This window comes from Polypterus senegalus, chromosome 3, assembly GCF_016835505.1.
Source record: "Polypterus senegalus isolate Bchr_013 chromosome 3, ASM1683550v1, whole genome shotgun sequence".
Lineage (NCBI taxonomy): Eukaryota > Metazoa > Chordata > Cladistia > Polypteriformes > Polypteridae > Polypterus > Polypterus senegalus.
The window spans coordinates 235,447,608-235,474,792 of NC_053156.1; the positions used below are offsets into that span (position 1 = coordinate 235,447,608).

The following is a 27,185-nucleotide window of genomic DNA, read 5'->3' on the forward strand; positions in this document are numbered from 1 at the left end:
ACATTGCTTTGCCTAAATTACAAATAAAGACATACAAAATATTTATCAACTTGTATGCAAAATCTCACATTACAACCTAAGTATTCTTTGTATTCCAGCAGAAATGAAAGGCCTATAAATTGTCTGAATAATTTCTGTCTGAGGACTGAAAGGCCCTGACTCATTTTTAAGGCAAATACACATCGAAAGCATTACTAACACAGTTAATTCTGTATGTTAGCAACTGCTGAAGCAAGACAACATTTTTACCCACACTGAAAGACAAAAAATATCAATATAAGATTATTAAATTAAAGACACAGGTTTATAAAGGTAGTAAATATTTTCTTTGTAGATGCGTGAATGTAGTGGACATGAGTCAAAAATTTTGAAAAGTAACAAACAGAAATAATAAAATGATAATGTTTGCCCTTAAAATGACATTCTATAATCTGGTTGAGACTACAATAGCTATTCAAACACTGACTTCTTCTCTGCTTATTTAACCACACCCATGTGCACACAGTCAAGGGTCTCATGGGGCAATGACAGAAAGAATGTGACAGTCTAGCCGACAAACACAAATGCTGCTTCCATGCATCAACAGGGCACTAGTAGAGTGAGATTAAGATTGAAAATAGATTATAAAAACTACCATTGAGTTTGAATGGAATGTGATAATACTGTTCCAGCACGTACCTAGACACACTCTACTAGGAACAGTCATAGCGATACATGAGTCAAAGAGAAAAATTTTAATTGTTAGGTATAATGTAGCCTCCCCTAAGTCAGGAATTTAAAAACACTGATTCGTAATGAAATTGTTTGCAAAACGCATGTATCATGGCATACCCTGACCTAGAATACAGCAAGAAAATTAAACACATATATGTAAACATAATTCAGAGAAGAAAAAACAAATAAACCAAAGGATGAAAAGAACCAAATGTATTTTACTGGCACCTGCAAATACTGGTGCTACTGAAAGGTTTTTTAACAATAATATTAGCTCTGCTGCAGAAAACCCCTTCACCATAATTTGCCAAAGTTAATATCTAGGATTCACATTTCTGGTCTGAGCTTCAGTGACGTTTGATGAGCAAAAGAAAAATATTTCCTAAACAAGCATCACAGGATACCCTTACCTTCACTACCAGTTTAATTAATGTGAAACATTTAATGGTATTTAAGAATCAAACATTGTTCAAAATGTTTTGCTTGGTATGAATACTTAATAAATCATTTATGCTAAAATGTTTATATACATAAAACAGAATTTTAAAACATTTATATAATGTTTATTCAATTGATATATTTATTTAGATAAAATTGCATTCTGTTTGTTTCTCTGTTTGTTTATAAGCCAATCATTAAAAGATGGTTGAACTGATTTTCAGAAATTTTGCATTTACATTGCAGCTGGTCCAGCTTAAAGTACTGGCTATATAGCATATCATGGAAAGGGGATGTTATGGACAAGGCAACCTAAAAAAACAGCAATCACATAGAGACTACAATTCCCATCAAGCAGCATGAGAACACTGGGCTGATGGGAGGTCACCATTATAAGCGCACATAAAGTTTTGTATTGGACAAACCAAGATCTCATCTAAGGCCACTGGTAAATTGTTTTCCTCTCATTTAATGTGGACAAAAAATTACTTTCTCATTGGATTAGATAGATAGATAGATAGATAGATAGATAGATAGATAGATAGATAGATAGATAGATAGATAGATAGATAGATAGATAGATAGATAGATAGATAGATAGATAGATAGAACTTTATTTGTCCTCAGGGAAAATGTGGCTTTTCACAGAAGTGCTTTAAATAAATAAATAAACAATCAAACAAATACATAAATAAATACACACATAGACTGGAATTACTATAAAGTAAGAAAAATTCAAAGTTCTGACTGGCTGTCACTAAGCAGATGTATTGTTGTTCGTATAAAGGAGCCACAATAGTGTTTCTTGACACACTTCTGTTGAATAATACGTTGGGTGAAAGTGCTAGTGTGTCAGAAAGTGGCAGAAGTCTCTCACTTTCAGTTACATACAATTAATTGGGCTGGGTATTGAGCAACATATGGTGGACATGACAGTCAGTGTTAGTGGGTCAGAAAGAGGATGTGCAGCATTGTTCTTAACTGCTCTCAGTTTTTTTTAATTCTCTCCTTTGCTACTGCCTCCTGGGGATCCAGAGTGCATCCTATAACTGAGCCTGCTCTTTTAATTAGTCTATTGATTCAGTGGGACTCTCTTGAAGTGATGTAACCTGTGCAGCACACCACTGCGTAGAAAATCACACTGGCTATCACAGAGTTGTAGTAGATGTGGAGGAGGTCACTTCCTACATTAAAAAAATGCAGTCTCCAATTGAAAGAGATCCTGCTCTACCCTGTATTATACAGTTCCTCTGTGTTTTGAGACCAGGTCAATCTGTCATTAATGTGGACCCCCAAGCACTTGTAGGAGTGGACCACCTCTAAATCCACTCCCTGAATAGTGACTGGGCATACAGACTGTTTGATATGGCAAAAGTCCATAAGCAGTTCCTTGGTTTTGCTGATGTTAACATGCAAACAATTTTCTTTGTATTAAAAAACAAACTTTTCCATGTGACTCCTATACTCTGTCTCATCCCCTTTATCAATACACCCTATAAGTGCAGAATCATCTGAGAATTTCTGTAAGTGATACGACCTGGTGTTATATTTATAGTCTGAGGTGTACAGAGTGAAAAGAAAAGGAGAATTACAGGTTTTGTGTAAGAGTACATTATTATGTATCTTTGTGGGATGTGTGTAGCCTTTGCATTTGATTTCAAAGGACAGTTTTTGTCTGTTTATATTCATTTAGACCATGATAAACATTTGGGGCCTAAAGGGGTGCACAGTGTTGTTGAATCCCTTAAAGAGCACTGATCCTTTCTTTCAACATCAGAAAAACATTTAAAACTCCAAAGCAACCATTTTGGTGAGTTTTATAATTTTTGGTGGTTATATACAGAGTGAGCCAAAACGAAATACCATATTTGTCAAGGTCTTTGCGTGAGGTAGAGGCAGCCGAGTGGGTTGGGGTGGGGGTCCTTTGATAGGCGATCCCTTGTAGTTTTCAGTTGGCAACATGCCTTGGTCTGGTGCGCACTGTGCTTTTGCTGTCGAAGTGTTCTTCAAAAACAACAAATCCATCATCACTATGCAACACGCCTTCTGAACACACTTCAGCATTCTTCCTAAAGGTGATGTCCCAAATCGGAAAACAATTCTTCAGTGGGTGGCTAAATTTAGACAGACGGGTACAACATTGAACAGAAAAACTCCAGGCCGTCCTCGGACTGTACAAAAACATCCAAGCTTTAAGGGTATCAATTTTGCAGTCTCCTAGACGTTCAGTGCAAAAACATGCTTCTGCCTTAGGCATTTTGAACATGTCTTTGAGGAGGATTTTACATGAGAACCTTAATTTCCATCCATACAAAATGAATGGAGTACGGGAACTATCTAAGAGAGACTGGGAGAGCTGTAGAGAGTTGTGTGAAAACATTCTGCAAACCGTTCATCGAGATGCAATTGTCATGTGCAGCGTCGAGGCACATTTCCATTTGAATGGTTGCATAAATAAGCAAAACTTTCACTATTGGGCTGAAACCAACCCTCGTGAACTTCATCAGAGACCCCTGCACAGTGAGTGTGTTACAGTTTGGTGCGCCATTGCATAACTTGGCATTGCAGGCCCTTATTTATTTGAGGACGTAGGAGCAATGATCACCGCCACTTCAGAACGTTACTTTGAAATGCTAGAGAACTTTTTGCACCTCTAACTGGAAGAAATGGATTTGGTGGATGACTGGTTTCAACAGGATGGAGCAACAGCTAATACAGCGCAGAAATCCATGCAAGTTTTACAGAAGATGTTTCGAAGGAAACTGATTTCCTTGTGCAGCAATGTCGGGTGGCCTTCACGTTTGCCTGATCTCACTCCATGCAATTTCGTCTTGTGCAAGCTATCTCAAGTCGAAGGTATACACACAATGACCTCAAAACCTTGAAGCCCTCAAGGATGCTATTCGTCACAAAATTGCCGCTATTCCCCTTGAAATAGCCAAACGGGTCATGCAATTGTTCAGAAATCATCTTGAGGAGTGTATCGCTAATGATAGCCACCACCTTGAAGATGTCATTTTTAAAACACAGTGAAAACACGTTTGAAATGTGGTACTTCTTTTTGGCTCACCCTGTATATATGATATACTGTATATACAGTAGTTTTGTGGAGATCTGTGGTATTCTTAAATCTCTTAAAAAGCAATTTTCCATTCCTTCAACATCAGAAAAACCTTTAAAATTTCAAAACACCCTTTTAAGTGAGTTTTGTGCTTATAAAATTACACGCAAATCAAAGATTTGAATCAATTTTGTAAGACAGTATTTAAAAATAACCAAAGGAATGAGATTTGGGCTGCCGGACAAAGACATTAGTGACCGGGTCCATGATGACCAAACAAGCAAACAGGAATTTAATTGCACTGTATAAATGTTTCACCAACACTCTGGAAATTAACTGATGACACTATATGTTTTATCAAAGCAAATCTGCAAAACTTTACATTTTCCAAAAAGGATGGTTTTTCTGCTATATCTCTAAGATTATAAATAACAATGCTAGTAATCCCAGAGTCTTATTTTCTATGATTGATCGTCTGCTAAGCCCAGGTAACACAAAGGAATGCCTCCAAAATACTTCCAGTGAAACCTGTGAGGCTATTGCCGTATTTTTCAATTAAAAAAATAATGATATTAGAAATAACATTGTACATTTCCCTAACACTGCGGATCCTCCTAAGCCCCAGTACTCCATTATAAACAAATTAAATGCTTTCACCAGGATAGATTTACCTGAATTACATAGTATAATCTCTCAACTGAAACCCTCCACCTGCGTCCTTGACCCAGTACCAACAAGGTTTTTCAAAGAAGTATCAGGCGTGCTAATTGATAATATTCTAGACATAGTAAATTCGTCATTAAATACGGGGGTCTTCCCAGACTGTCTTAAGACTGCTGTAGTTAAACACCTACTCAAGAAATATAATCTTGACCCCTCTGCTTTTGAAAATTTAGACCCATCTCTAACCTGCCCTTCTTAAGTAAAATTCTAGAGAAGGCAGTCATTATGCAGTTAAATGACCACCTCAATAAACATGCTATTCTTGATAAATTTCAGTCAGGTTTTAGAACAAATCACAGCACAGAAACTGCACTCGTTAAAGTAGTAAATGATTTGCGGGTAAATGCAGACAGAGGCCATTTATCTGTTCTCATCCTCCTAGATCTGAGTGCCACATTTGACAGCATTGATCACAATATTCTTAGAAATCATCTTAGTCAATGGGTGGGCCTCTCTGGCAGGGTCCTAAATTGGTTTGAATCCTACCTGACAGGGAGAAAATTCTTTGTTAGTTGTGGTAATTACAACTCAAAGACACATGATATCCAATATGGTGTTCCACAAGGCTCTATCCTGGGTCCACTGCTCTTCTCAATCTACATGCTTCCGTTAGGTCAGATTATCTCAGGGCACAACGTACTTATCAATAGCACCTGATGACACAGACTCTCTCGATTCACTAACACAATGTCTTACTTGTATTTCTGAATGGATGAATAATAATTTTCTTAAGCTAAATAAAGAGAAAACTGAAATTTTAGTGATTGGCAATAATGGATTCAATGAGGTTATCAGAAATAAACTTGATGCATTAGGATTAAAAGTTAAGACGGAAGTAAAAAATGTAGGGGTAACTGTTGACTGTAACCTGAATTTTAAATTGCATATTCATCAGACCACTAGGACAACATTTTTTCACTTAAGAAACATAGCAAAAGTTAGACCTCTTATATCATTGAAAGATGCTGAGAAATTAATTTACACTTTTGTTTTCAGTCGACTAGATTACTGTAATGCACTCCTCTCAGGACCAACCAAAAAAGACATAAATCATTTGCAACGGGTGCAGAATCCAGCTGCTAGAATCCTAACTAGGAAAAGAAAATCTGAACACATTTCTCCAGTTTTGATGTCACTACACTGGTTGCCTGTGTCAATCAGAATTGACTTTAAAATTCTGCTTATGGTTTATAAAGCCTTAAATAATCTCGCTCCATCTTATATGTCGGAATGACTGATACCCTATATTCCAAATCGTAACCTTAGATCCTCAAATGAGTGTCTCCTTAGAATTCCAAAAGCAAAACTTAAAAGAAGTGGTGAGGCGGCCTTCTGCTGTTATGCACCTAAAATCTGGAATAGCCTGCCAATAGGAATTCACCAGGCTAATACAGTGGAGCACTTTAAAACACTGCTGAAAACACATTACTTTAACATGGCCTTCTTATAACTTTAATTTAATCCTGATACTCTGTATGTTCAATTCATTATAATAACTGTTCATGGTGGCTCTAAAATCCGTACTAACCCCTACTCTTTCCTTTGTTTATTTTTCCAGTTTCTTTGTGGTGGTGGCCTGCACCACCACCACCTACTCAAAGCATCATGATGCTCCAACATTGATGGACTACAGTAAAAGCGAGAAGTCTACATGACCATCATCACCAAGTCCTTCCGTGAGAACCCAAAATACAAAGAGGACTGTTTCATTTATGTGAGGTAGGATGCCCAGAGTGGACTGGGCGGTCTCGTGGTCTGGAATCTCTGCAGATTTTATTTTTTTCTCCAGCTGTCTGGCTTTTTTGTTTGTTTTTTCTGTCCTTCCTGGCCATCGGACCTTACCCTGATTCTATGTTAATTAATGTTGACTTATTTTATTTTCTTACTGTGTCTTTTATTTTTCTGTTCTTCATTATGTAAAGCAATATGAGCTACATTTTTTGTATGAAAATGTGCTATATAAATAAATGTTGTTGTTGTTTTGGCAAGTTTAACTGTTTCTTGATGGTAGACATTTATTCAAGTCCATTTTAGTATAAGGAACTTATCATTTTAGGCTCTGATGCCAATACAGCACTGCAATTTGTAACAATTTTAAATCAATGTTGAAAGATTTAACTTTGAATCACCTTTATAAATTACTTACACCACAAATTGTGCTGCCTCCTGATATAATATGGAGACCTGCAGCGATAAATGTGAACCTCAATCACCAACGCCCCCCCCCCTTTCTGCGGCAAATGGATTTAATTATTCAATAACCATCCAGTTTAACAAATTATTTAAAATTTAAAATTTGTCCAAATTATGGAATCTAATTTATTCACCCAAAAAGAACAAACTGTGTCTCTTGACAGCAGGTAAATTGATACCAGAGAGGTAGTGTAGATGAAGGATTGGGAAATTTCAGCCAGTAATGACAAAAGGTTCAACATTTAAAAACACAAATATTTGCTTTCTTACCATAACCCATTATACAAATATACTCGGACAATGCTGGTTACTTCAGCTAAATTTAAATATGAAATATGATATCTTCCACTTAATTATTTCAAATTCAGAAGCACTAGGTTGTGCAGCCCATCCTAGCTGAAGCAGGCAGAAGGTGAAAAACAGCCCTAGTATGTAAGTATCCCATTAAATATAATGTGCTTCTGCCAAATTATATACAAAGTAAATAGTCATATTACCCACATTCAACCATCCCCATATCATGAACAAAAGTTCTCTTGTATTAATCTGACATGAACTAAAGCAGACCATCCAGCCAAATCCTTGGCTTAACCTACATCTCAAAAACACTCTGCCATGTTCAACATGACTTTCTGGATTTAACGCAAGTGAAAATATAAGGTGCACAAATGGTAGTTTGAGTTCAGCTTTGTTGCTGGATGCTTTAAATCCACCATATGTTGGTCAATACCCAGCCCACTTTATTGTAAATAACTGAAAGTTAGAGAATTCTGCCACTTTCAAGAATACTCTGCAGGGCAACAAATTCAGTCTGAGTGTTATAGCAGTGCCCAGTTTACATTTTTCTCTACTTTTTGGATATTCCACTGATCCATTGCCTTTGACCTGTTTCATTTTGTGTTTACTTCCCCAGTTTCTTACCCTCAGGTTTTTTTTCTGTATGACAGGAACAGGACTTAATTTTAAATTAGAGTTCTTAGATGATGCAGTCATTAGGGCAGCAATTACTTAAGAGGATTAGTTCAAACTTTCACTTGCCCTACCTAGCAAGATTTCACAGCTGTGTTCTTTGACCCCATTTATGCTCATTCTTGCAGTATTTGTTTTATTTTAGTATATTACTTTTGCTTTGTCTCACTTGAGACTTTTTGTTTTGACCCTTTGTTGGCATTTGAATTTTGCTTTAGAAATAACAATTATTTATTAATTTTCAATGTTTCATTATTTATGTTTTTTGGTTTTTTTTATAGAAAAATATGTTGTTCTTTGATTACATTTTCTTTATTTATTTAATTTGTAAATATTGTTATTTCTATGTGTTGCGCAATATTCTCTCATGTCCTTTATTGATGAGACAGGGCCACCCAGACAACACCACTCCTGAGATTGCCATTCCAGCTATTTAAGACAGAGAAAAACAGAGTGGTGCATTGAAATTTTGTCAATTCATTGTCTCATTTTCTTTGCTTGATTTGATCTGTGTCTGACATGTTCACTTGGGATTGTCTTTTAGGCATCTCATTTTTGTTCCCTTTTACCTTTTTGTTATATTTTTATTTTTTAATAAATATTGTATTTTATAAAGATTATTTGGAGGAATGATTCTCAAGCCAAAGTGTTCTTATGACTTTTCCTTTCCCTTGAGGCGCACTTCAGATTTTGGGACATTTAAAGTATTTTAGAAGTTCAAACTCCTTTTAGCCTGTGTAGGCAGAAGCACACTAGTAAAATTGGGTTTAAGCTGTTTGGATTAGGGCCTATTCTAGGCAGGCACAGAATGCCTTGCCTGTCTTGTGGAGCATTTAGGAGGCCTTATGCCCTTTTTCGCTATTACCATAACTTCGCTTCATGACACTCCCATGTTCCTGCAATGATCTTTTCTCTGTCATGTCCTCTCCGTACACATTTAGGCCAATGGTTTCACCTCACTCCACTCACCACAACACTGCTTGTCAACAGTCACCTATCCAGGCTAATATATTTAAACAAATATGTAGGTATCATAGGTGTTGCTGTTTAAAAGCCTGTTCATATCTTTCTCTCACTCACTCACTCATATACACACCCACTGCATGGCTTCTCAGGAAGACTACATCTCTTCAGATAGCATCTCATCCAGGTCTGACTGGCCCCATCAGAGTTTTCATGCCAAAACCACCATTGCTGTTATTGTTATTATGTTGCTGTGCTTTAGTGAAGTAAGCCCTTATTTAGTTTTTCAATCAACACTATTCTTTTAACTTTCTTAGCGTTTTGTTCACTGTTTTATTGTAGCCTTCCACAGCACAAGGCATAGTGACTTCTATTGTACATTATCCCAACACGAACACTGATTGTTGATGATTTGTAAAAAGTCCTTAGAAGACAGACCTCTTTCTTGTCCTAGCACTTGACTGCAAATGTTTTGCCTTTTTGTCGCACAGCTACTTCACACTGCAGCTTGACCCATTTATGTGACTGGAGTCACCAGAAATATCACAGCGGTTTGGTCATACAGTGCCATATGCATCAGTTTTCCGTTGATGTATATCTCAAGCAGTTAAGATGAGGTATAGAAACTTTCCATCACTATAGGGTGGTCCAGATCTAATTATGCAATTTTCATTGCACTATAACAACGTGCAACACAAGATGTTGGAGGAATTTGGACCACCTGTAGTGCATAGGAACACGATCTCCCAAATCAACGAAATATTTGACCAGACTGGTAGTGCCAATCACCAGAAATTGTATTGTTTTCCTGCATTGCATTAAGACTTGCATAATTAGATCTGGACTACCCTGTATATAGTAACCTTGTCAAACAAACAGTTCATCAGTGACAGCACAGATGTTGTAGCAATGTCATATTGACTATACTTTTCTTCCCATTTGGACCCTCTACCAGTGTACAGAATCAAGTTCCAAATGTACCCAGATCTTTCTTCATACACCATGTAGTACTTCATACCAAATTGTGCCTGTTTGTATGTGATTTACTGCATCCATGACAGCTTTCCCTTGTAACCAATGAGACTTTCGCTAATACTAATGTCATGATTGGGAATATGCACTTTCTGTATATTTTTGATGATCCACATCTCACAGTTTATACAGTTTCTGTGCCAGGTTAATGTCATCGTTACTACTGAAATGCAGGTTATTTCATAATGAGTGAAAAATGACAATCTCTCATAACTTCTCTCGAAAATGGGTGTTTGCAACAAATAGTTTATTGATTAGTACCATTTGTGGACTTGTTTACCCACTATGCCCTGCAGTTTCAGGAGACTTGAAAAACACCCACATGCTGTCTAGTGAACAGGTTGCCAGTGACTGTGACAAATGGTTTTACTGTGACTTTTCCAACACTGCTCATCATACAAGTTCATTTCAACATCTTTTTTCTTCACCAGACTATCATCGGCAAATTGTAAAAAGAGCATATAATCATGATCAACAGACATCTTTAAACCAGGGTTACCAGTAAATGGGGAACGTGAAGATGCAGGAAGGCAAAACACCAAACACGAATATCACGGAAACTTGGCTGGTTGGATTCTACTGAACAGGCGTCAGTTTCACAGTGTCAGCATCTGCTGACAAATTCACTTCATCATCACTATCACCCAATTTGAGCAATGGCTCAGTTTCAGTTTGTTCTGAAGCTGGCTTTATGGCTTTTCATTTGCCATTGTGTTTTTGGTTGAAGGCTCTGCCCCACTCATGAATATTGTTACCATGGAGTTACGATGAAGTGGCAGATCGCTTGAAAATATTCATGATTCTTGCAGCACGATGTTATTTCATCCACTAGATGACAGCAGAATACTGTTCCAAGGTTTATTCAGGCTTAACACTGTAAATAGCTAATCATTTTAAAAAAATCCTGCTTCTGACTCGGGCTTAACCATATTTACATAGAATTTTGAGCCTGAGGCATGCTCTTGGTTTGTTGACCTCACTTTATTTTGTTCTTGCTTCTGACTGAGCTCAATCAAACTTTATAGTAAATTCAGTATGAAAGAAAAAAGGAATTTCATATAGTGTAGCAATAAGTATAAGGTAATTTATAGCACTGAGTGTTCAACTTCTTGTCAAAATCATCCTTATTTATCAGAAAAACACGTTACATATGTATGGAAATCCAAATGAAAAAAAAAACATAAGGTTCATTACAAAAACTACTACAACCAGTCATTATTACTAATACAACTCTGAAGAATGATCAGCAAGTACTGATTACAAGTTTTAAACGTAAAACCTTTTTAAGAGGCTCAGAGTTCCCCATGGACAAGTGCCTGATCAAGAGCTGGTTTACACCTTGTACCCAATACTGCTATGATAGGCTCCATCTATTGTGAGAATGACTTGGTCAAAAGTGGCTACAGAAAATGCATTACATAAAATCCTGTAACAGTATTATGATAAATCAATATTTTCCTATATGGTAGTTTGAATACTGGGTTTGGTTTACAGCATTCATCACATTTAACGGCAAGATATCAGTTGGCAGTCACATTGCAGTCAGTCACACAGCACAATACTAATGATTTATGTTATAATGATACTTTACATAGTATATAATTTATTTTCGAATTTGTTTTCAAAACCTACACTGTTCAGAAAGATTTAAGCAACAGTCTGGAAGGTTTTTTACTTCACATAGGTGCTCTGGAAATTTCTACAAAAAGGATAAATATTTCACAGGTCTTTGAGTCTTCCATTGTCAGATTCAATTAACATAATATTTATAGTGCTATGAAAGCACGTTAGATTTGTCAAAATCACAGAAGATCATTCAGCATCAGATGTGTCTAACATCAATCAAAATTACTTGTTTAATGAAACATTGTTAACTGTAAAAATTAAAACATATAGAATACATATTTACAAATATTTTTTGAACATAAAAGTGGATGTCCTTGTTATTTTTGCAGCCAATGCTGCTAGAATAGACATCCCTTGAACACCAAGATATCTATAGGTTTAAATCATACAAATACTCACTTCAAACAATCACTCTGCTTAATGCAAAAAAATATATGCTTCCTTTGGAAGCAGGCAAGACAGTTCTGCATTTTTTTACTGCATTATACTTATAAATCTCAGCAAGTGTCCGAAAACTTTCTACAAGGAATAATATACACATGAATAGATTTACATTGTGTGATAAGCAGCACCATAACATAGGACAAATGCACCAAAAAACAATTTACAGGTAAAAGTAATAATTTTATTACACAGAAACACACCAGGGAGAAAGGATCAAAGGAAGAAAGTAAAGTAAAAATAAGTAAAAGCCAAATAAAATCTACTGTGCTACACTGATATTGGATAAAATGCGGTGTTCATAGTTGAGGAATGCCTACTTAAAGTTCTGGGACCATTGAACTTGATCCAAAAAATCAAACTGTATCCCCTGGCTCCGTCAGGCAGCATATTATTTGCTGTCATAAAAAGGGGAGAGCAAGTCTCCCCTTCCGGAAGGTCAGCACTCACTCAGTAAATCAGAAATACCTTGAGATTTTCAGTTGTTTAAACTGACATTGTCTGAGGACAATTAGCAACTGTGGTCGGCAAGTCTAACATACCCCATGACCAGAACTTGTGTAATGTGACATCAGCTTTATTGTTATGTTTAATGGATGTAGAAGGAACCAGAAGCACGTGGAGAACAACTCTTATAAACATAAAGCATAACATTGACAGAGACTGGGCCTGGATTTAACCCAATCGATTACAGCTGGGCAGCAATAATTCTAACCAGTGTGCCACTGTGCTACGCTACAGGAAAACATGTAAAAGAAAATTTTATATAAAACAGTAGCCATTTATTCATCTATTTATTATAAAGCAAGATGTTCTAATTCAGACTCCTAGGGGTCAGGGATCTATCTCTATGGCATCAAGGCCAAAGCAGGGAACAACCCTGGATGGGATCTTGGCACTTATATACACTCATGCATAATGGCTCAGTTTAACAAATATTGAGGAACCTACTACGTTTATCATAGGACAGTGTAAGTAAAACAGAACACCTAGAGAAATACAGATGTATACATAGCACATAGATATAAAGTAATATGAAATTTAAACTCTTCTAAATCTCTGAAGTAGCAGTGCTGCCCAAAACCACTGTGCTATCCTACTAAGTAATACATTCAAAGAAAATGACTGATAACTATCTTAAAACACAAAAAAAAATTATTTAAAGATGGAAGAAATGATATTTGTACTTGTTGAAGACATAATGTTTGAATAAATTATTTTGTTAACCAAGAAAAGCAGATTATACAGTACATACAGCATGCATTAAAGGTTAATTTTATTATTTTTCTTTCTTTTCTTTTTCTCATTTTCCCAGTTTTTTCTTCATAAACATTGCATATATGCATTTTCCACATAAAATTGTGTTCTAAAGTTAAGCATTTTCCATAAATTTGTAAAAAAAAAATACCTTGTCTGCACTAACGTTTTACAATGGAGGCCATGGGGCACGAAGGAAAAGCTTAAAAACATTTTTGAAGAAAAAAACCCACCAATATTACTGGATTTGGCATTTTAAAAGAAAACCAGGGTGTGATAGCTCAGCACTACATGGCTGGTTTTGTTTTGAATTACTTTTGTATTTATGTGAGAAGTTGCACAAGCAAATTGAAAATGTATTCTGACAACCAAGTGTCACAAACATTTGGCGGAAATACACAAGGCATGTTTTTGCATATAAAAACTTTTGCTGCTTCATCAGTGAGTGTTTAAGCTATTGATTTCCGGTGGTATTCCATGTCCCAAGATTCTTTTTAAATTTATAGAAAATGCTTAACTTTAGAATACAATTTTGTGTAGCAAATGCAAACAAAGGATATAAAAAGTCTACACAACCCTACCAAAATGGCAGGTTTTGTGTGATAAAAAAATGAAACCAAGAGAAATCCTGTCAGAACTTATTCCACCTTCATTACAAAATTGCAATTTATACAAAGAAGGTGAAAACAAATCAGTAACTGTTTAGTGAAAAAGGAAAAGAAAAATCATACAAAAACCTGGTTACATTAGTGTGCACACCCCCTTAATAAATAGTAATACTTAGTTGAAGAGCCCTCTAACTTTATTACAGCACTCAGTCTTTTTGGATAAGAGTCTATAAGTTTGGCACATTGGTACTTTGCAGTTTTTGCCCACTCCTCCTTGCAAAACTTTTCCAGATCTGTCAAATTCCTTCTCCTGTGCACAGGTCTCTTCAGGTCACCTCACAGATTTTCAACTGGATTAAGGTCTGGACTCTAACTAGGCCATTCCAGAACATTGATCCTCCTCCTTTGTTGAAGCAATTGCTTTCTTGATTTTAATGTATTTGGCTATTGTCCACTTTTCTTTGGATTTTGTGAGACAGCTTCGCTGTGAAGCTTGCAATACAGAGGTGAAAAGATCAAAATCATGTGAATTAAACACAGTTGAAATAAGAAGTATTCTATCAATGATAGTGGTCACAGCTAAGAAGGAAAAAGAATTGTGGAAAATTGAGGTGCAAAGCCCCACCTACTGTCCTGCGCTATTTGCATGTTCAGAACTTGAAAGTGACAACACAAAGTGGAAAATGAAAATTCAAACTGGAAATAAAAATTCAGTGAGCAGCAGGTGGCACCAGTGCTTATTCGCACTTTACTTATCATTTTTGCAGCTTCACTGCTATTCAGGCAGAAAATGAAATTGCAAATGCTGTTATTTTATTTCACTTTTCAATCTTTGCAGCATTGTTACATGTAGACTTTGAAAATTAAATTGCAAATGGTATTATGTCATTATATTTTTAATTTTTGCAGCATTTTTCAAATACACTTTTCATTTTAGAATTTTAACTTTTTCACAGAAAATACCTCCCATAAAGATTATTCCATACTGAAAAAATGTATTAAAGAAGACTGGATTAGGCTAGGTAGCCAGAATTGTTTTTTCTTTTTCCAGATGCCTGCTGTCTTACATCTTCATTAAATTGACTGCTTTGAATTTTGTCAACTTGTTAGGCAAGTGTTCTCAGAATTACTGTATACCGTAAGTAAAAATATATAACCAAAACCAAATTAAGCATCCTTCGTTTCTCAAGGTCGTTTGCTTTTAATGTGTGTTCCATGAAATGTAGACTTGCAACCATTCTCCCACTAAAGACTCTCAGCAGGTCATAAAGATTAGACAATGGAAGGAAAAATGGATTAGCATATGGAAGAAGTTGCATAATATATGCAGTTCTATACATTCAGGATGTTTGACTCACTTATTTTGTAGTACTGTAATTCTGTCACTCTTAAACTACAGTAGGTTAAATGTTGGCACATATACAGTACATTATATTGCCAAAGTATTGGGACGCCTGCCTTTACACACACATGAACTTTAATGACACCCAATTCTTAATACATAGGCTTTAATATGGAGTTGGCCCACCCTTTGCAGCTAAAACAGCTTCAGCTCTTCTAGGAAGGCTTTCCACAAGGTTTAGGAGTGTGTTTATGGGAGTTTTTTACCATTCTTCCTGGACAGCATTTGTGAGGTCAGGCACAAAGGTATTCTATCGGATTGAGGTCAGGACTCTGTGTAGGCCAGTCAAGTTCCTCCACACCAAACTCACTCATCCATTTCTATAGACCTTGCCTTGTGCACTGGTTGGTGTGCAGTCATATTGGAACAGGAAGGGGCCATCCCCAAACTGTTCCACAAAGTTGGGAGCATGAAATTGTCCCAAATGGCTTTGTATGCTGAAGCATTAAGAGTTCCTTTCACTGGAACTAAGGGGCCAAGCCCAACCCCTGAAGAACAACCCTACACCATAATCCCCTCTTCACCAAACTTTACACTTGGCACAAAACAAGTCAGGCAAGTAGCGTTGTCCTGGCACCTGCCAAACCCAGACTCATCCATCGAATTGCCAGACAGAGAAGCGTGATTCGTCACTCCAGAGGACACGTCTCCACTGCTCTAGAGTCCAGTGGCAGTGTGCTTTACAACACTGCATCCGACACTTTGCATTGCACTTGGTGATGTAAGGCTTGGATGCAGCTGCTCCAACATGGAAACCTATTCCTCAAAGCTCTCTACGCACTGTTCTTGAACTTTTAGATGTCTGTAGCTATTGACTCTGCAGAAAGTTGGTGACCTCTGCACACTGTGCGCCTCAGCATGCGCTGTCCCCGCTCTGTGATTTTACGTGGCCTACCACTTCATGGCTGAGTTGCTGTTGTTCCCAATTGCTTCCACTTTGTTATAATTGCACTAACAGCTGACTGTGGAGTATTTAGTAGCGAGGAAATTTCATGAATGGACTTAATGCACAGGTGGCATCCTATCATGGTACCACGCTTGACTTCACTGAGCTCCTGAGAGCGACCCATTCTTTCACAAATATTTGTAGAAGCAGACTGCATGTCGAGGTGATTGAGTTTATACACCTGTGGCCATGGAAGTGACTGGAACAGCTGAATTCAATGATTTGGAGGGGTGCCCCAATACATTTGGCAATATAATGTAGCTCCATACCACTGTGTCTTCTGGGCATTTTTCTTGACTCTACAATACTAACAGACTGCTACACAGCATTTTAGCAAGCTTTCCTGTAGGACTCCTATGTTCAGCTATCCTGTGATAACCGTGCATGTGTCTAATTGTATATTTGTAGTGATTATGGTCTATTGCTACCAAGAGAATTAAAAAAGGGATAGATGGAATCTTGCATATTATTTTTAAAATTACCCCAATTGACAGCATTTTTTTCAATTCAAAATTTATTCTTACTAGTTTGAAAAAGTGTTTATTTTAAATGTCTTTGACATAATCCAAGATAACATATTTTCATAAGCTCAGGCAAACTTGATTTGTAAAACTGTTCTTATTATGGAGCTTTAGCAAAAACTGAGCTACACAGATTCATATCACTTTGATTTTAAGATATAATGGTATTTTGAAAGGAAAGAGAAAGAGCCGTACAAAAATAGTAATGTTAACTGAAGAGAAGCCGTTTTAGAATATTTCTATCCAGGCAGCTCCATTGAAAATTGGTTAGCAGGTGATACTTAATATGCAAATGAATTTCTCACTGAAGGAATTTATATGCAGGGACTGTGCTGTCAAATACATATGCATTAGCAAAACAGGGGCAGCCACCATTGTCAAAATATCTCCTGAAACAAATATATGCTGGAGGGAGACAGAGGGGCTTGATAAATCCAGAAGTCATGTACAGATGTACTGTGCATTCCCATATAAATTACTCTAAGATGTGTGCTGTAATAAATATAGAATACAATCTCTACCTTGAAATTAAATCTCTATTCCAGTAAACCATGTGGCGTATCATTCACAAAAACTACTAAACCATATTCCATGTTTTGTGTGAGGTTAACTTAACCTCAGTATAATATGCTTAATCCCTTAAAGTACTCAATGTTTCTCTTTGGTTGCTTTCATTCATAATTAATATGTAGCTGAAATATCTAAAAATACTGATGCCAACAGAAAAAAGCATGTTTAAAATAAGACAAACGTTTTTTGAATATGGTTTATGTAGCACAAGGTTGAAAGGAGCCAAGCATCACATATGGACTTTTTTTCCATTCAAAGCCTGATGCTTGATTTAAGGATCTACTTGTGCATGATTTTTATTTATTTCTTTAATCTAAACCACTAAGGTTTCGAAACATATTACAAACAGACAGGCTGGTCAGCCCTTGCATAAGTATAACATTATGTGGAGCTACAGTAAGCAGAGCTCTTGTAGATTTTGGTTATATAATGTGAACGGATACACTTACAACTTTACATATTTTACTGCCTGAATTATCTATTACTGCCCATATTTAAACAAATACGTTTGCTCTCTTTCACATGTACTGCCAGGTAAAGTGAATAACAATCCTTGCCTTTTGGCTTGGTAACATGCTATGACATTATTAGCTGTTTTACAGATAGACAGGGTAGCTTTGCAAGACAGTTTAAATGTATAATGTGGAAATACAGTGGTTCAGATGTCTGTAACAACTGCTGCATAATCCCCTCTCAGTGACAGATCTAGCAATGTTTAAACTGGGCCTGGGCACCAGAAACCTCTAGGGACATCTCTGCTCACATGCTTAACCCAGTACCGCCTCCCTTTTGTCTGCCTACAGCAATCAATCCTCCCACATATGTAATTCCTGCAATACCCTCCAGCACACAACCTTTGAAGACATGAATTTAGATAGAGAAGAGGAAGAGAGCTCCACAATTCATACTAATTGCCTGCATTTATGGAGACAAATTAAATCAGAAAGCCCAAATAAACAGCAAAATATACTCAGTTTTAATGGAAACAAACCTGATTACACACAAATTTTGTGTACTTATTAGAAATGGTCAAATTAGCTTTCTCTATTTAAATTAATTTTGTTATATTTATTAATTATGTTTTGTTTTAGAAAGAAAAGGCAAATTGGAAGCAGCTGGATTTCCTGTCTTTTTGCTGTGAATTTCCTTGTTTTTAAATACTCAGAGCATCCTGTGACAGTAATGGACGCCTAATTTAAACACATCTGTTTTTATTGTCACTGCATCCTGCAGTGGGTGGCAAGGTAGAACACTGGTTTGCAAAACTTCCTCTTGGGGCACCAGTTCAATTCCCATCTGTCTCACTACTTGTGCAGAGTTTGAACCACATACCATCTCTGTGTGTTGCTTCTCCTAGCACTGTAGTTTAATGTTACGTGTCAAAGAGAGTCTTGGAGGGATAAAATTTAATTTAAAGGTGGCCTAGTAAGAATGATTGTAAGTTTGCATGTGACTGTATCCTCTATAAGAGTAGGACCCTATAATGTTTTGTTACTGATAATGTTAGGAAACAGTAAGTACCACTTTCTCATGACCTGTTAGGGAGAAATGTATCTCAGTAAAATGACAAAATAAACTTTTCCGTCAGTTAAATTAGAAAACCAAGCTTCATTTTGAGAGCTGATTTAAATTTCAACATAAAAAAGCAAGAAGAACTCAGTTCCATAGCAGAAGAATTGAACAATATAGAAAAAAATTATTACCATAAAATTAAATTCATCACATACAAATTATGGGCGGCACAGTGGCGCAGTGGTAGCGCTGCTGCCTCGCAGTTAGGAGACCCGGGTTCGATCCCTGTGTGGACTTTGCATGTTCTCCCCGTGTCTGCGTGTGTTTCCTCCCAAAGACTGTGGGTGTGTTTGTGTGTGTCCTGCGGTGGGTTGGCGCCCTGCCCGGAACTGGTTCCTGCCTTGCGCCCTGTGTTGGCTGGGATTGGCCTCAGCAGAACCCCATGACCCTGTGTTCGGATTCAACGGGTTGGAAAATGGATGGACATACGAATTATAACACAAAAGAATATATATTATAAGAATTAACATAAAATAATGACAAAAACAATAAGACACAAAAAAAACAAAAGGCTGGGATATAGTAATAGGAAAATCCTCACATATACAGGGTAACTTAAAAAGATGGCTAGGGTTTCAAAATACAATACCTTTCTTAATTATGTAGTTAGTCAGTCAGTCATTATCCAACCTGCTATATCCTAACACAGGGTCACGGGGGTGTGCTACCACTGCGCCACCGTTCTGCCCTAATTAAGTAGTAAAAGGTCTAATGTAGTTTTAGTGTATGTACAATCTTAATTTTGACCATCAAAAATTTGGCAGAACTAGAAAGCTCATAGGCAGAAGGCTATTGACCTCTGGTATCTTTTTGCAGAGTTTCTATATATTGAGTATCTTTAAAATATATCAGTTGTGTGCATTTCTGGTTTCACCTGGGAAAGGAATCTAGTATTGTTTTTTGCTGAAAGGGCACAATCTCACTGATTGAAGTCAAGTACATTACAAGAATACAAACTAATTATGCTCATCAATAATCACTACAATGGTAACCTTACTTTTGAAAAGTGACGATCAGTAATTGAAATGTTTGCACTGCATAAAATACAAACATTCCTCTTACATGTCTCATATGTGCTGGTATATTAATCAGACAAATCCTGGCTATCTTTTCTCATGACCTGATGCATGCATTCAAACAGTGTACAGGAAGGCAAAGGAATACTCATGATCATTCAGGATACAGATTACATGAGATAAAATGAAGTTATGAATTTTAATCCATTCTTGCTTATCACGACTTTACTACTACTATTTATTCAATTGCTGACACAGTGTTTACTGTGGTTTAGCATCTCTATTGCTATTAATCAGAGCAAAGGTTTTAACACTTAGGGAAATTCTATGTTAATAGCAGGAGGCATGCAAAGTGTCCACCATCTTGTAACTGAAACCAGTAGTAAAGCAATCAAACACCAAGGTTACAAGGTTATATACTAGCAAAAAAGGGCAGGTTCAGTCAGATTGTTAAACCTAATGTCTTTGCCTTACTGATTATTAGTGTAATCTACACTGTTGTGTTTTCAAGTCATCCTTTTCACTTGTCTAACCTGTTCAAAGGCCAGCATTAGCCTACTGCATCAAATCTTGGTGTCCCTATTGCCACAACAAATGAAAATGTACCAACCCTAACTATATACAGAGCCTCTTGTGAATTCGCTTGTTGTGATTCACCTGTAGGTAAAGGAGCAACCGATGTTTCATAAGACCTTACTGAATATCAGTAAACACCTTCTTCTTGCTCACTCCTTGTCATCTTCCCTCTGACTTTTTTACGCAGCATAGAATACCACATACACACTAGGAATGCAAACTTTAAATTATTTTTTAATAACCTTCTAGTAAGTACAAACAATGGTCACTTATTGAGATTAATTTTGGTGGAAACAAAAACAGAATTCTAAATCTCTGAACACCTTCTTTATTCACTTTTCTGGAAATTTGTATAATGGCCTCTTTTCACTCAAATCCATTGATCCCAGAATATAATGCATCTTTTTATTATTCACTGGTAATATATTTATCAAATAAGCAGCCAAACCACAAGTTTTTATTGTTGTTATAAATGAATATTTGGTTTATTAACAGAAAACGGACACAGTCTGTTTATCAATTTACTTTTCTAATTACTGTATAGCATTAGAGGCTTCAAGTGACAATCAGATTATTTTACAGTGTAAACATGTAATAATTATAGTGATCAACATTTTGTTTATACAATAATAAAACAGCCAATTTGTTTATGTGTCACCAATATTCTAAATCGTACACCATTAAACTAATTAGTGAATCCTAAACGTGTGCTTTTCAGTAAGACGTGTATTGTAAGGGTATTTCAAGCCACCTCTTTGTTTTTTATAATATTATGTGTGTGTGTAATGGAAGAACACAATTTGCCATAATACTCTAAATTTACTGAATTGTAAAAAAATACCTTCACAGCCTTAATATTTTTTATTATTTAAAAAAGCTAAAAACATTTACAGTTATTAAAATGATGGCACTGTGTATACCAGTGCTGCTTCATTCATAGATGGTCTTGGGCTCAAATTGCACACCTGGTTGCTGTCTGAGTGGAGCTGGTCCATCTCCACCATTTCTATGTGGATTTTCTTCCAGATTTTCCAGTTTTCCTCCTATACACCCAAACAAGTGTATTCCGTGTTAATCTGATATTCTAAATCGGCTATATCAGGGGTCCTCAATCACGGTCCTGGAGAGCCGCAGTGGCTGCAGGTTTTTGCTCCAACCCAGTTGCTTAATAAAAAGCACTTATTGCTAAAGTAACACTTCTGCTTCACTTTAGTGATTTTGAGCCCTTATTGCTTAATTTTATCTTAAACAGCTATTTTAATTGCTCCTTATTATCAATAACATGCAAATGACAAGAGAGAGCTGCATTTCTCCATTTAGCTTATTTACATTTACACCTGTGTGTGTTTATCTGCACTATTGGGTTTAATTAAATACTTGGAAGAAAAATGAAGAGAAAAAAGTGAAGGACTGAGAATTACTCGTCCATTTTAGCCTTCAAATCATTTGCATGATAGAAAGGGAAAGAAAATCTAGGATATGAGAATGACCTGACATAGCAGAGTTAATTTAATTTCATAGCTTGTTAGTGCTTTATTGGCAAGAATTGCTTTCTAATTAAGCAACCAGGTCAAAACAAAAACCTGCAGCCACTGCGGCTCTCCAGGACTGGGATTGAGGACCCCTGGGCTATATGTAAGTGTGGATGTGTATGAAAATAGGCCTCATGATGGACCAGCTCCTTGTCCTGGGCTTTTTCTTAGCCACCATGGAGTGCTGCCAGGACCCACCCCCACCACGCTGAATTGGATTAAGCAGGTCTGAGAATGTTATCATTTAAATGCATTAAACTAAAAAACAGATGCAACCCTCAAAAATTACACCTGAACATGTTAGGTGAGCTCTGTACAATGTAAATATATCAAGAACAAGAAAACAAGAGTAATCAGATAATGGTAATTTCTTCTTCTTTAGTCAGTAAAGACTATCATTTGTGTTTTATCAGTAAGTATCTTGTATTATTAGCAAATTCAAATATATAAAAATCCCATTGCCACCTCTAGTTATTTTAATTTTGGGTTTTACATATTAAAGACCCTTTATGGTTTATAGTTTTCTCTAATTTTCTAAAATGCTGAGCTGCCCCACATTTAAAAGCAAAATGAAAAACAAATGTTATGCATTTATATTAACCAGGTGAAAGAATAAACAAATAATAGGCACATTTAAGGCAAGTGGGTATCTTGTTATTGCACACAGTTGACTGTCACACCTGATTTAATGTTTTTCTTAACAAAATGTATGCTGTTTTCGTAGAGGTCTATACTGTATACGTTTATATATTAAACATTTTGCATGCTGCATATGTGCACACACTATTTGTTTAGCAATATACAGTAACTGTTTCCAAAAAACAGGATTTTTGTAAGACAGTCGTGGCTTTTAACACATCAAAACACATAAAAGGAATTAACTGACTTTTATCACAGATTTGAATACAATTGGTTAATAGTGTGTAATACTGACAGACATCCTTTTGTGTTGGCTTTTTGGATGCATTGTGCCGAAGGCCCAACAATTGTGAATAGTGTATGCCTGGAAAAATTCATTAGCATGGTCTCTGACTTTTACCCAGCACCACACCCATACAGCACTATAATTTATAATAGGAGTTTAATAAAGATACATTTATACTATTTATGTTTGCACATATTTAATTACATTTAAAATGAAAAAGAAAAGAATAACTTAAAAAGAAAATATGCAGGCCTATAATAAGGTTTACACATTTAAAACCACCATTGCCACATGAAGCAGCACTCATTCACCTTTTTCCACAGTTCAAAGCATTCATCAGCCCAGTAATGTAACTGTAATACAGTAGGAACAAAGACTAAAGGAAATCTTGCTTCCCCTTCAGCAGACAACTTAGTCTGACTGAAGCCAAGAGGGCCTTAGCATAATACACACTGCCAAGTAAACACTGCAAGCTTGCTATTGGACATCATCACCCATCCTCCACCATACACCTGGTCTATATCTTGTACCTTATTTTCCAGTATTTACTGTACCTTACATTATACAAAAAGGCCATGCTACATACAAATGGATTTATTTGAGGGCCCTGAACTTTGTTTTTTTTTTGTGATCAGTATTCACTTTACCTTGAATTTAGTAGTTAGTGCCTCAGTGGCCTCCTGTTCTCTTCTCAAATCCTCCATCATTTTCTCTTTCTCATCAAGTAGTTTCTGCTTTTCTTCTGCCACAAGGCTGTGATCATCCAAGATAGCAGCTTTCTCCAGCACCAGTTTCTGCTCCTGTTCCTTCAAGTATTCTTCTACATCCTTCTCCATGTTATCCTCCCGCTCTTCTTCACCCTCACCATCAGTGATTTCCTCACCATCCAGTATTTTTCGATTTCTCCTGCTATTTCGTCTCCTTTTCTTGCTCAGCATACCCCGTTTCTCTAGTTGGGCTTTTAACCTGGCAATCTCTTCCTGGAACTCTCTCAGCAGGGCATCTTTGGGGTCCTCATTTACCCGTGGTTTATTTTTGATGTTCTTGGCTCTGTTAGCATATCTTAGGGTTGTCAGTGTTTCATCATAGTTGTAGGAAGAAGGACCAAGAGTGGCCACCATTATGGTCTTAGCATTGCCTCCAAGAGAATCCTGAAGTAGCCTGGTGAGTTTTGAGTCCCTGTAAGGTATGTGAGTGCTTTTGCCATCAACCAGGGCAGATATAACATTTCCCAATGCAGACAGTGAAAGATTGATCTTAGTAGCTTCCTTGAAACGTTCACCCTGAACACCAGTTTTACTTTGCCTCTCACTGCCAGCCAAGTCCACCAAGTTTAGCTTGCCCACTCTGATGTGGTTTTCGCCATCAATCCCCATCTCACTGCACTCCACTGTGATTACAAAAATGGCATGAGACCTTGAACTGTGCTCATTCATGTTGGTGAACCCAATCGATCTAGCTTGGTTGCCCACATTCATGACATGTTCAATCTCCTTTACATTTTTTGTCACGAAGGAGGATAAATCTTTGATGTAAACTCCAGATTCTGGATTTTCTTTGAGCTCCAATTTCTTGGTCTGGTCTTTGCATAGGAGGTCTCTTATTTCCTCTTGATAAATTTCTAGATATGATGCCCTTACCAGATACTGCTGGTTCTGTGATCTTGATATATGGGTGAATATGTGTTCAAAAGAATTAGGGATAACACCTCTCTTTTCAGGGTCCATCCAAGCCCCTTGCATCGTGTATGTCTTGCCTGTCCCAGTTTGACCATATGCAAATATGGTCCCATTGAAGCCTTGAAGCACCGAATCAATGAGAGGCCTGACAGTCTCATCGTACAGGTCACTCTGCTTGGAGTTTGCGTCGTATACGGCGTCAAAGGTAAATGTTTTAAGTAACTCACCGGGGGAAGCCTTCGGATTGCGGACAGACACTTGCCCTAATTTAACATCCATCGTCACAATGTTTTCGTGACCGACTGCCTCCTCCTTCGAATTCAAGGGGCGGCATCTCACCACCACTTTGACAGTCTCGCAGTTCCTCCCTTTGGACATCGCTTCTGCAAACACAACCCGACACCTTACTCTTCTTCAGTCAAATCGAGCAAACATAACAATGGCCATTAAGCCAGATGCAGCACGTAGCTGAGGCGTGCGGCGCACATTGTCACGTTCAGCATCTTTACTCCTCTGGCAAATGAGCATCCAAAACAGCTCAAGCCGACGCAAGAAACAACCACCTTACCATTATCTGTAGTAAAGAAAGAACAATGCACTGCAGTGAAAAGCAAGCTCCTGCTGTCACAACAAGCATGTGCCTGAATGCCGTTATGCTTCTGCGAAACAGGGTGCTCTCCCGGTGTAATGACAACGCCTAGATTTGCTTTCCTGACGTGCCTCTACTAGCGAGTCCCCCGTAAACAGCAGCTATTATCATAGCATAGTGATGCTTGGACTGCTGTTTCTGCTACAGCGGCTACTGGATGAAAATACAATCAGACAAGGGGCGTCTGCCCCTCCTACCCACTCATTACCTCATCTCAGACCCACCCAATGACTCTGCAGACGCCCCGCTGGATTCTGGGACTTGTAGTTTGGACGAAAGTGAGCAATCAGGTGGTTGGGTCAAAGGAAAAAAGCGCGTTACTTGTGAACTGCAGGTATAGCGTCCGGCGAATTGACGTCGACGGTTATGGGTCACAAAACAGCGTCTCTTATAATTGCAGTTTGAAGCCGTAAGAGAGAAAATAGAGAGAATAGCAGTGAATATTGAAAAACGTTTGTCTTGCTTTCTATAAATAACTACCTTACCTTGAAACCTATGTTTTCCGTACCGGAGAAAAGGAGTATTTCGGCTCAAAGATGTGGGGCATGATGACGTTAATGGCTTTAAATATTTTTAAGTCTGATTGACAGGCTGAAAAGCAAGTATTTTTGTTTACTGCGTTATTTATAGGTATGTTCCAAGCACACAAGTGCTTTAATAGCCACTGAGAAACTTTATGAGAGTGACAGAAGAGCAGGGGAGATGTAGAGAAGGATAAAGAAGAACATTTGTACAGGTACATAAAGGTGTCATATATAAGCAACAACCACCTGGCTTGAATAGCTCAACGCACCGCATCTAGGTGATATGTACACATGCTGCCCTTTTTAGTACATTTCACAGTAGTACTTTATTGTAGAATTCAGTTTAGTCTGCTTGGCACATTGTAGTAATTAACCCTAGTCTAGGAGTCTCAAATTTAGAATCTGGTGTGTGACTTTTAGTGAACTTAACTTGGACGGATCCTTTTATTTGTTTGCAGTTTCAGATATTACACAAAGTTAAAGTTGTCTGAGAAAATGTTTATTGCTATCAACAGATTTTAAGTTAAACTATTGAATCTATTTTTTTGTTACCTCATTTTGTTTTCATTGCTGAATTTATGAGCGCTTAATTGCCACTTTTTGTTTTCCAACTGTAAATTTAAAGGTGTGCCATAATAATGAGGTAAGCAATTATAGAGGCGCTAAGATCGTATAATATGCCTTACTATTATTATCATCCCCTCCTCAAGCTGCCACCTTATAATGGTGGAGGGGTTTGTATGTCCCAATGATCCTAGGAGCTCTGCTGTCGGGGGCTTTATGCCCCTGGAAGGGTCACCCAAGGCAAACTGGTCCTAGGCAAGGGACGTGACAAAGAGCGGTTCAGAAAACCTCCTTTGATGCATAAAAGCATTAGATGGCGTTTTCCCTCACACAGACACAGGTCACCAGGGCTCCCCTCTGGAGCTAGGCCTGAGGTCGGGCTCGATGGCAAGCGCCTCATGGCCAGGCCTGCACCCATGGGGCTCGGCCAGGTACAGCCCTAAGAAGCAATGTGGGTCCCCCTTCCCATGGACTCACCACCTGTAGGAGGGGCCAAGGAGGTTGGTTGCAGTGTGAGTCGGGTGGTGGCCGAAGGCGGGGACCTTGGCGGTCCGATCCTCAGCTACAGAAGCTGACTCATGGTGCATGGAATGTCACCTCTCTGAAGGGGAAGGAGCCTGAGCTAGTGTGTGAGGTTGAGAGGTTTCAGCTAGATATAGTCAGGCTCACCTCGACGCACAACAC

General features: G+C 37.5%; 1 protein-coding gene across 2 annotated transcripts in view; it reads right to left on the minus strand.

The window, feature by feature from the left end:
* LOC120525996 (kinesin-like protein KIF3C) overlaps positions 1-25,571 on the minus strand; it is a 162,201-nt gene extending 136,630 nt beyond the window's left edge. For both annotated transcript variants that reach the window (XM_039748794.1, XM_039748793.1), the window contains exon 1: positions 23,733-25,571. In XM_039748794.1, coding sequence (XP_039604728.1) covers positions 23,733-25,142 — 1,410 coding nt within the window. In that variant the 5' untranslated portion in view covers positions 25,143-25,571. The remainder of the gene's footprint in view (positions 1-23,732) is intronic.
* Positions 25,572-27,185: the final 1,614 nt, after the last annotated feature.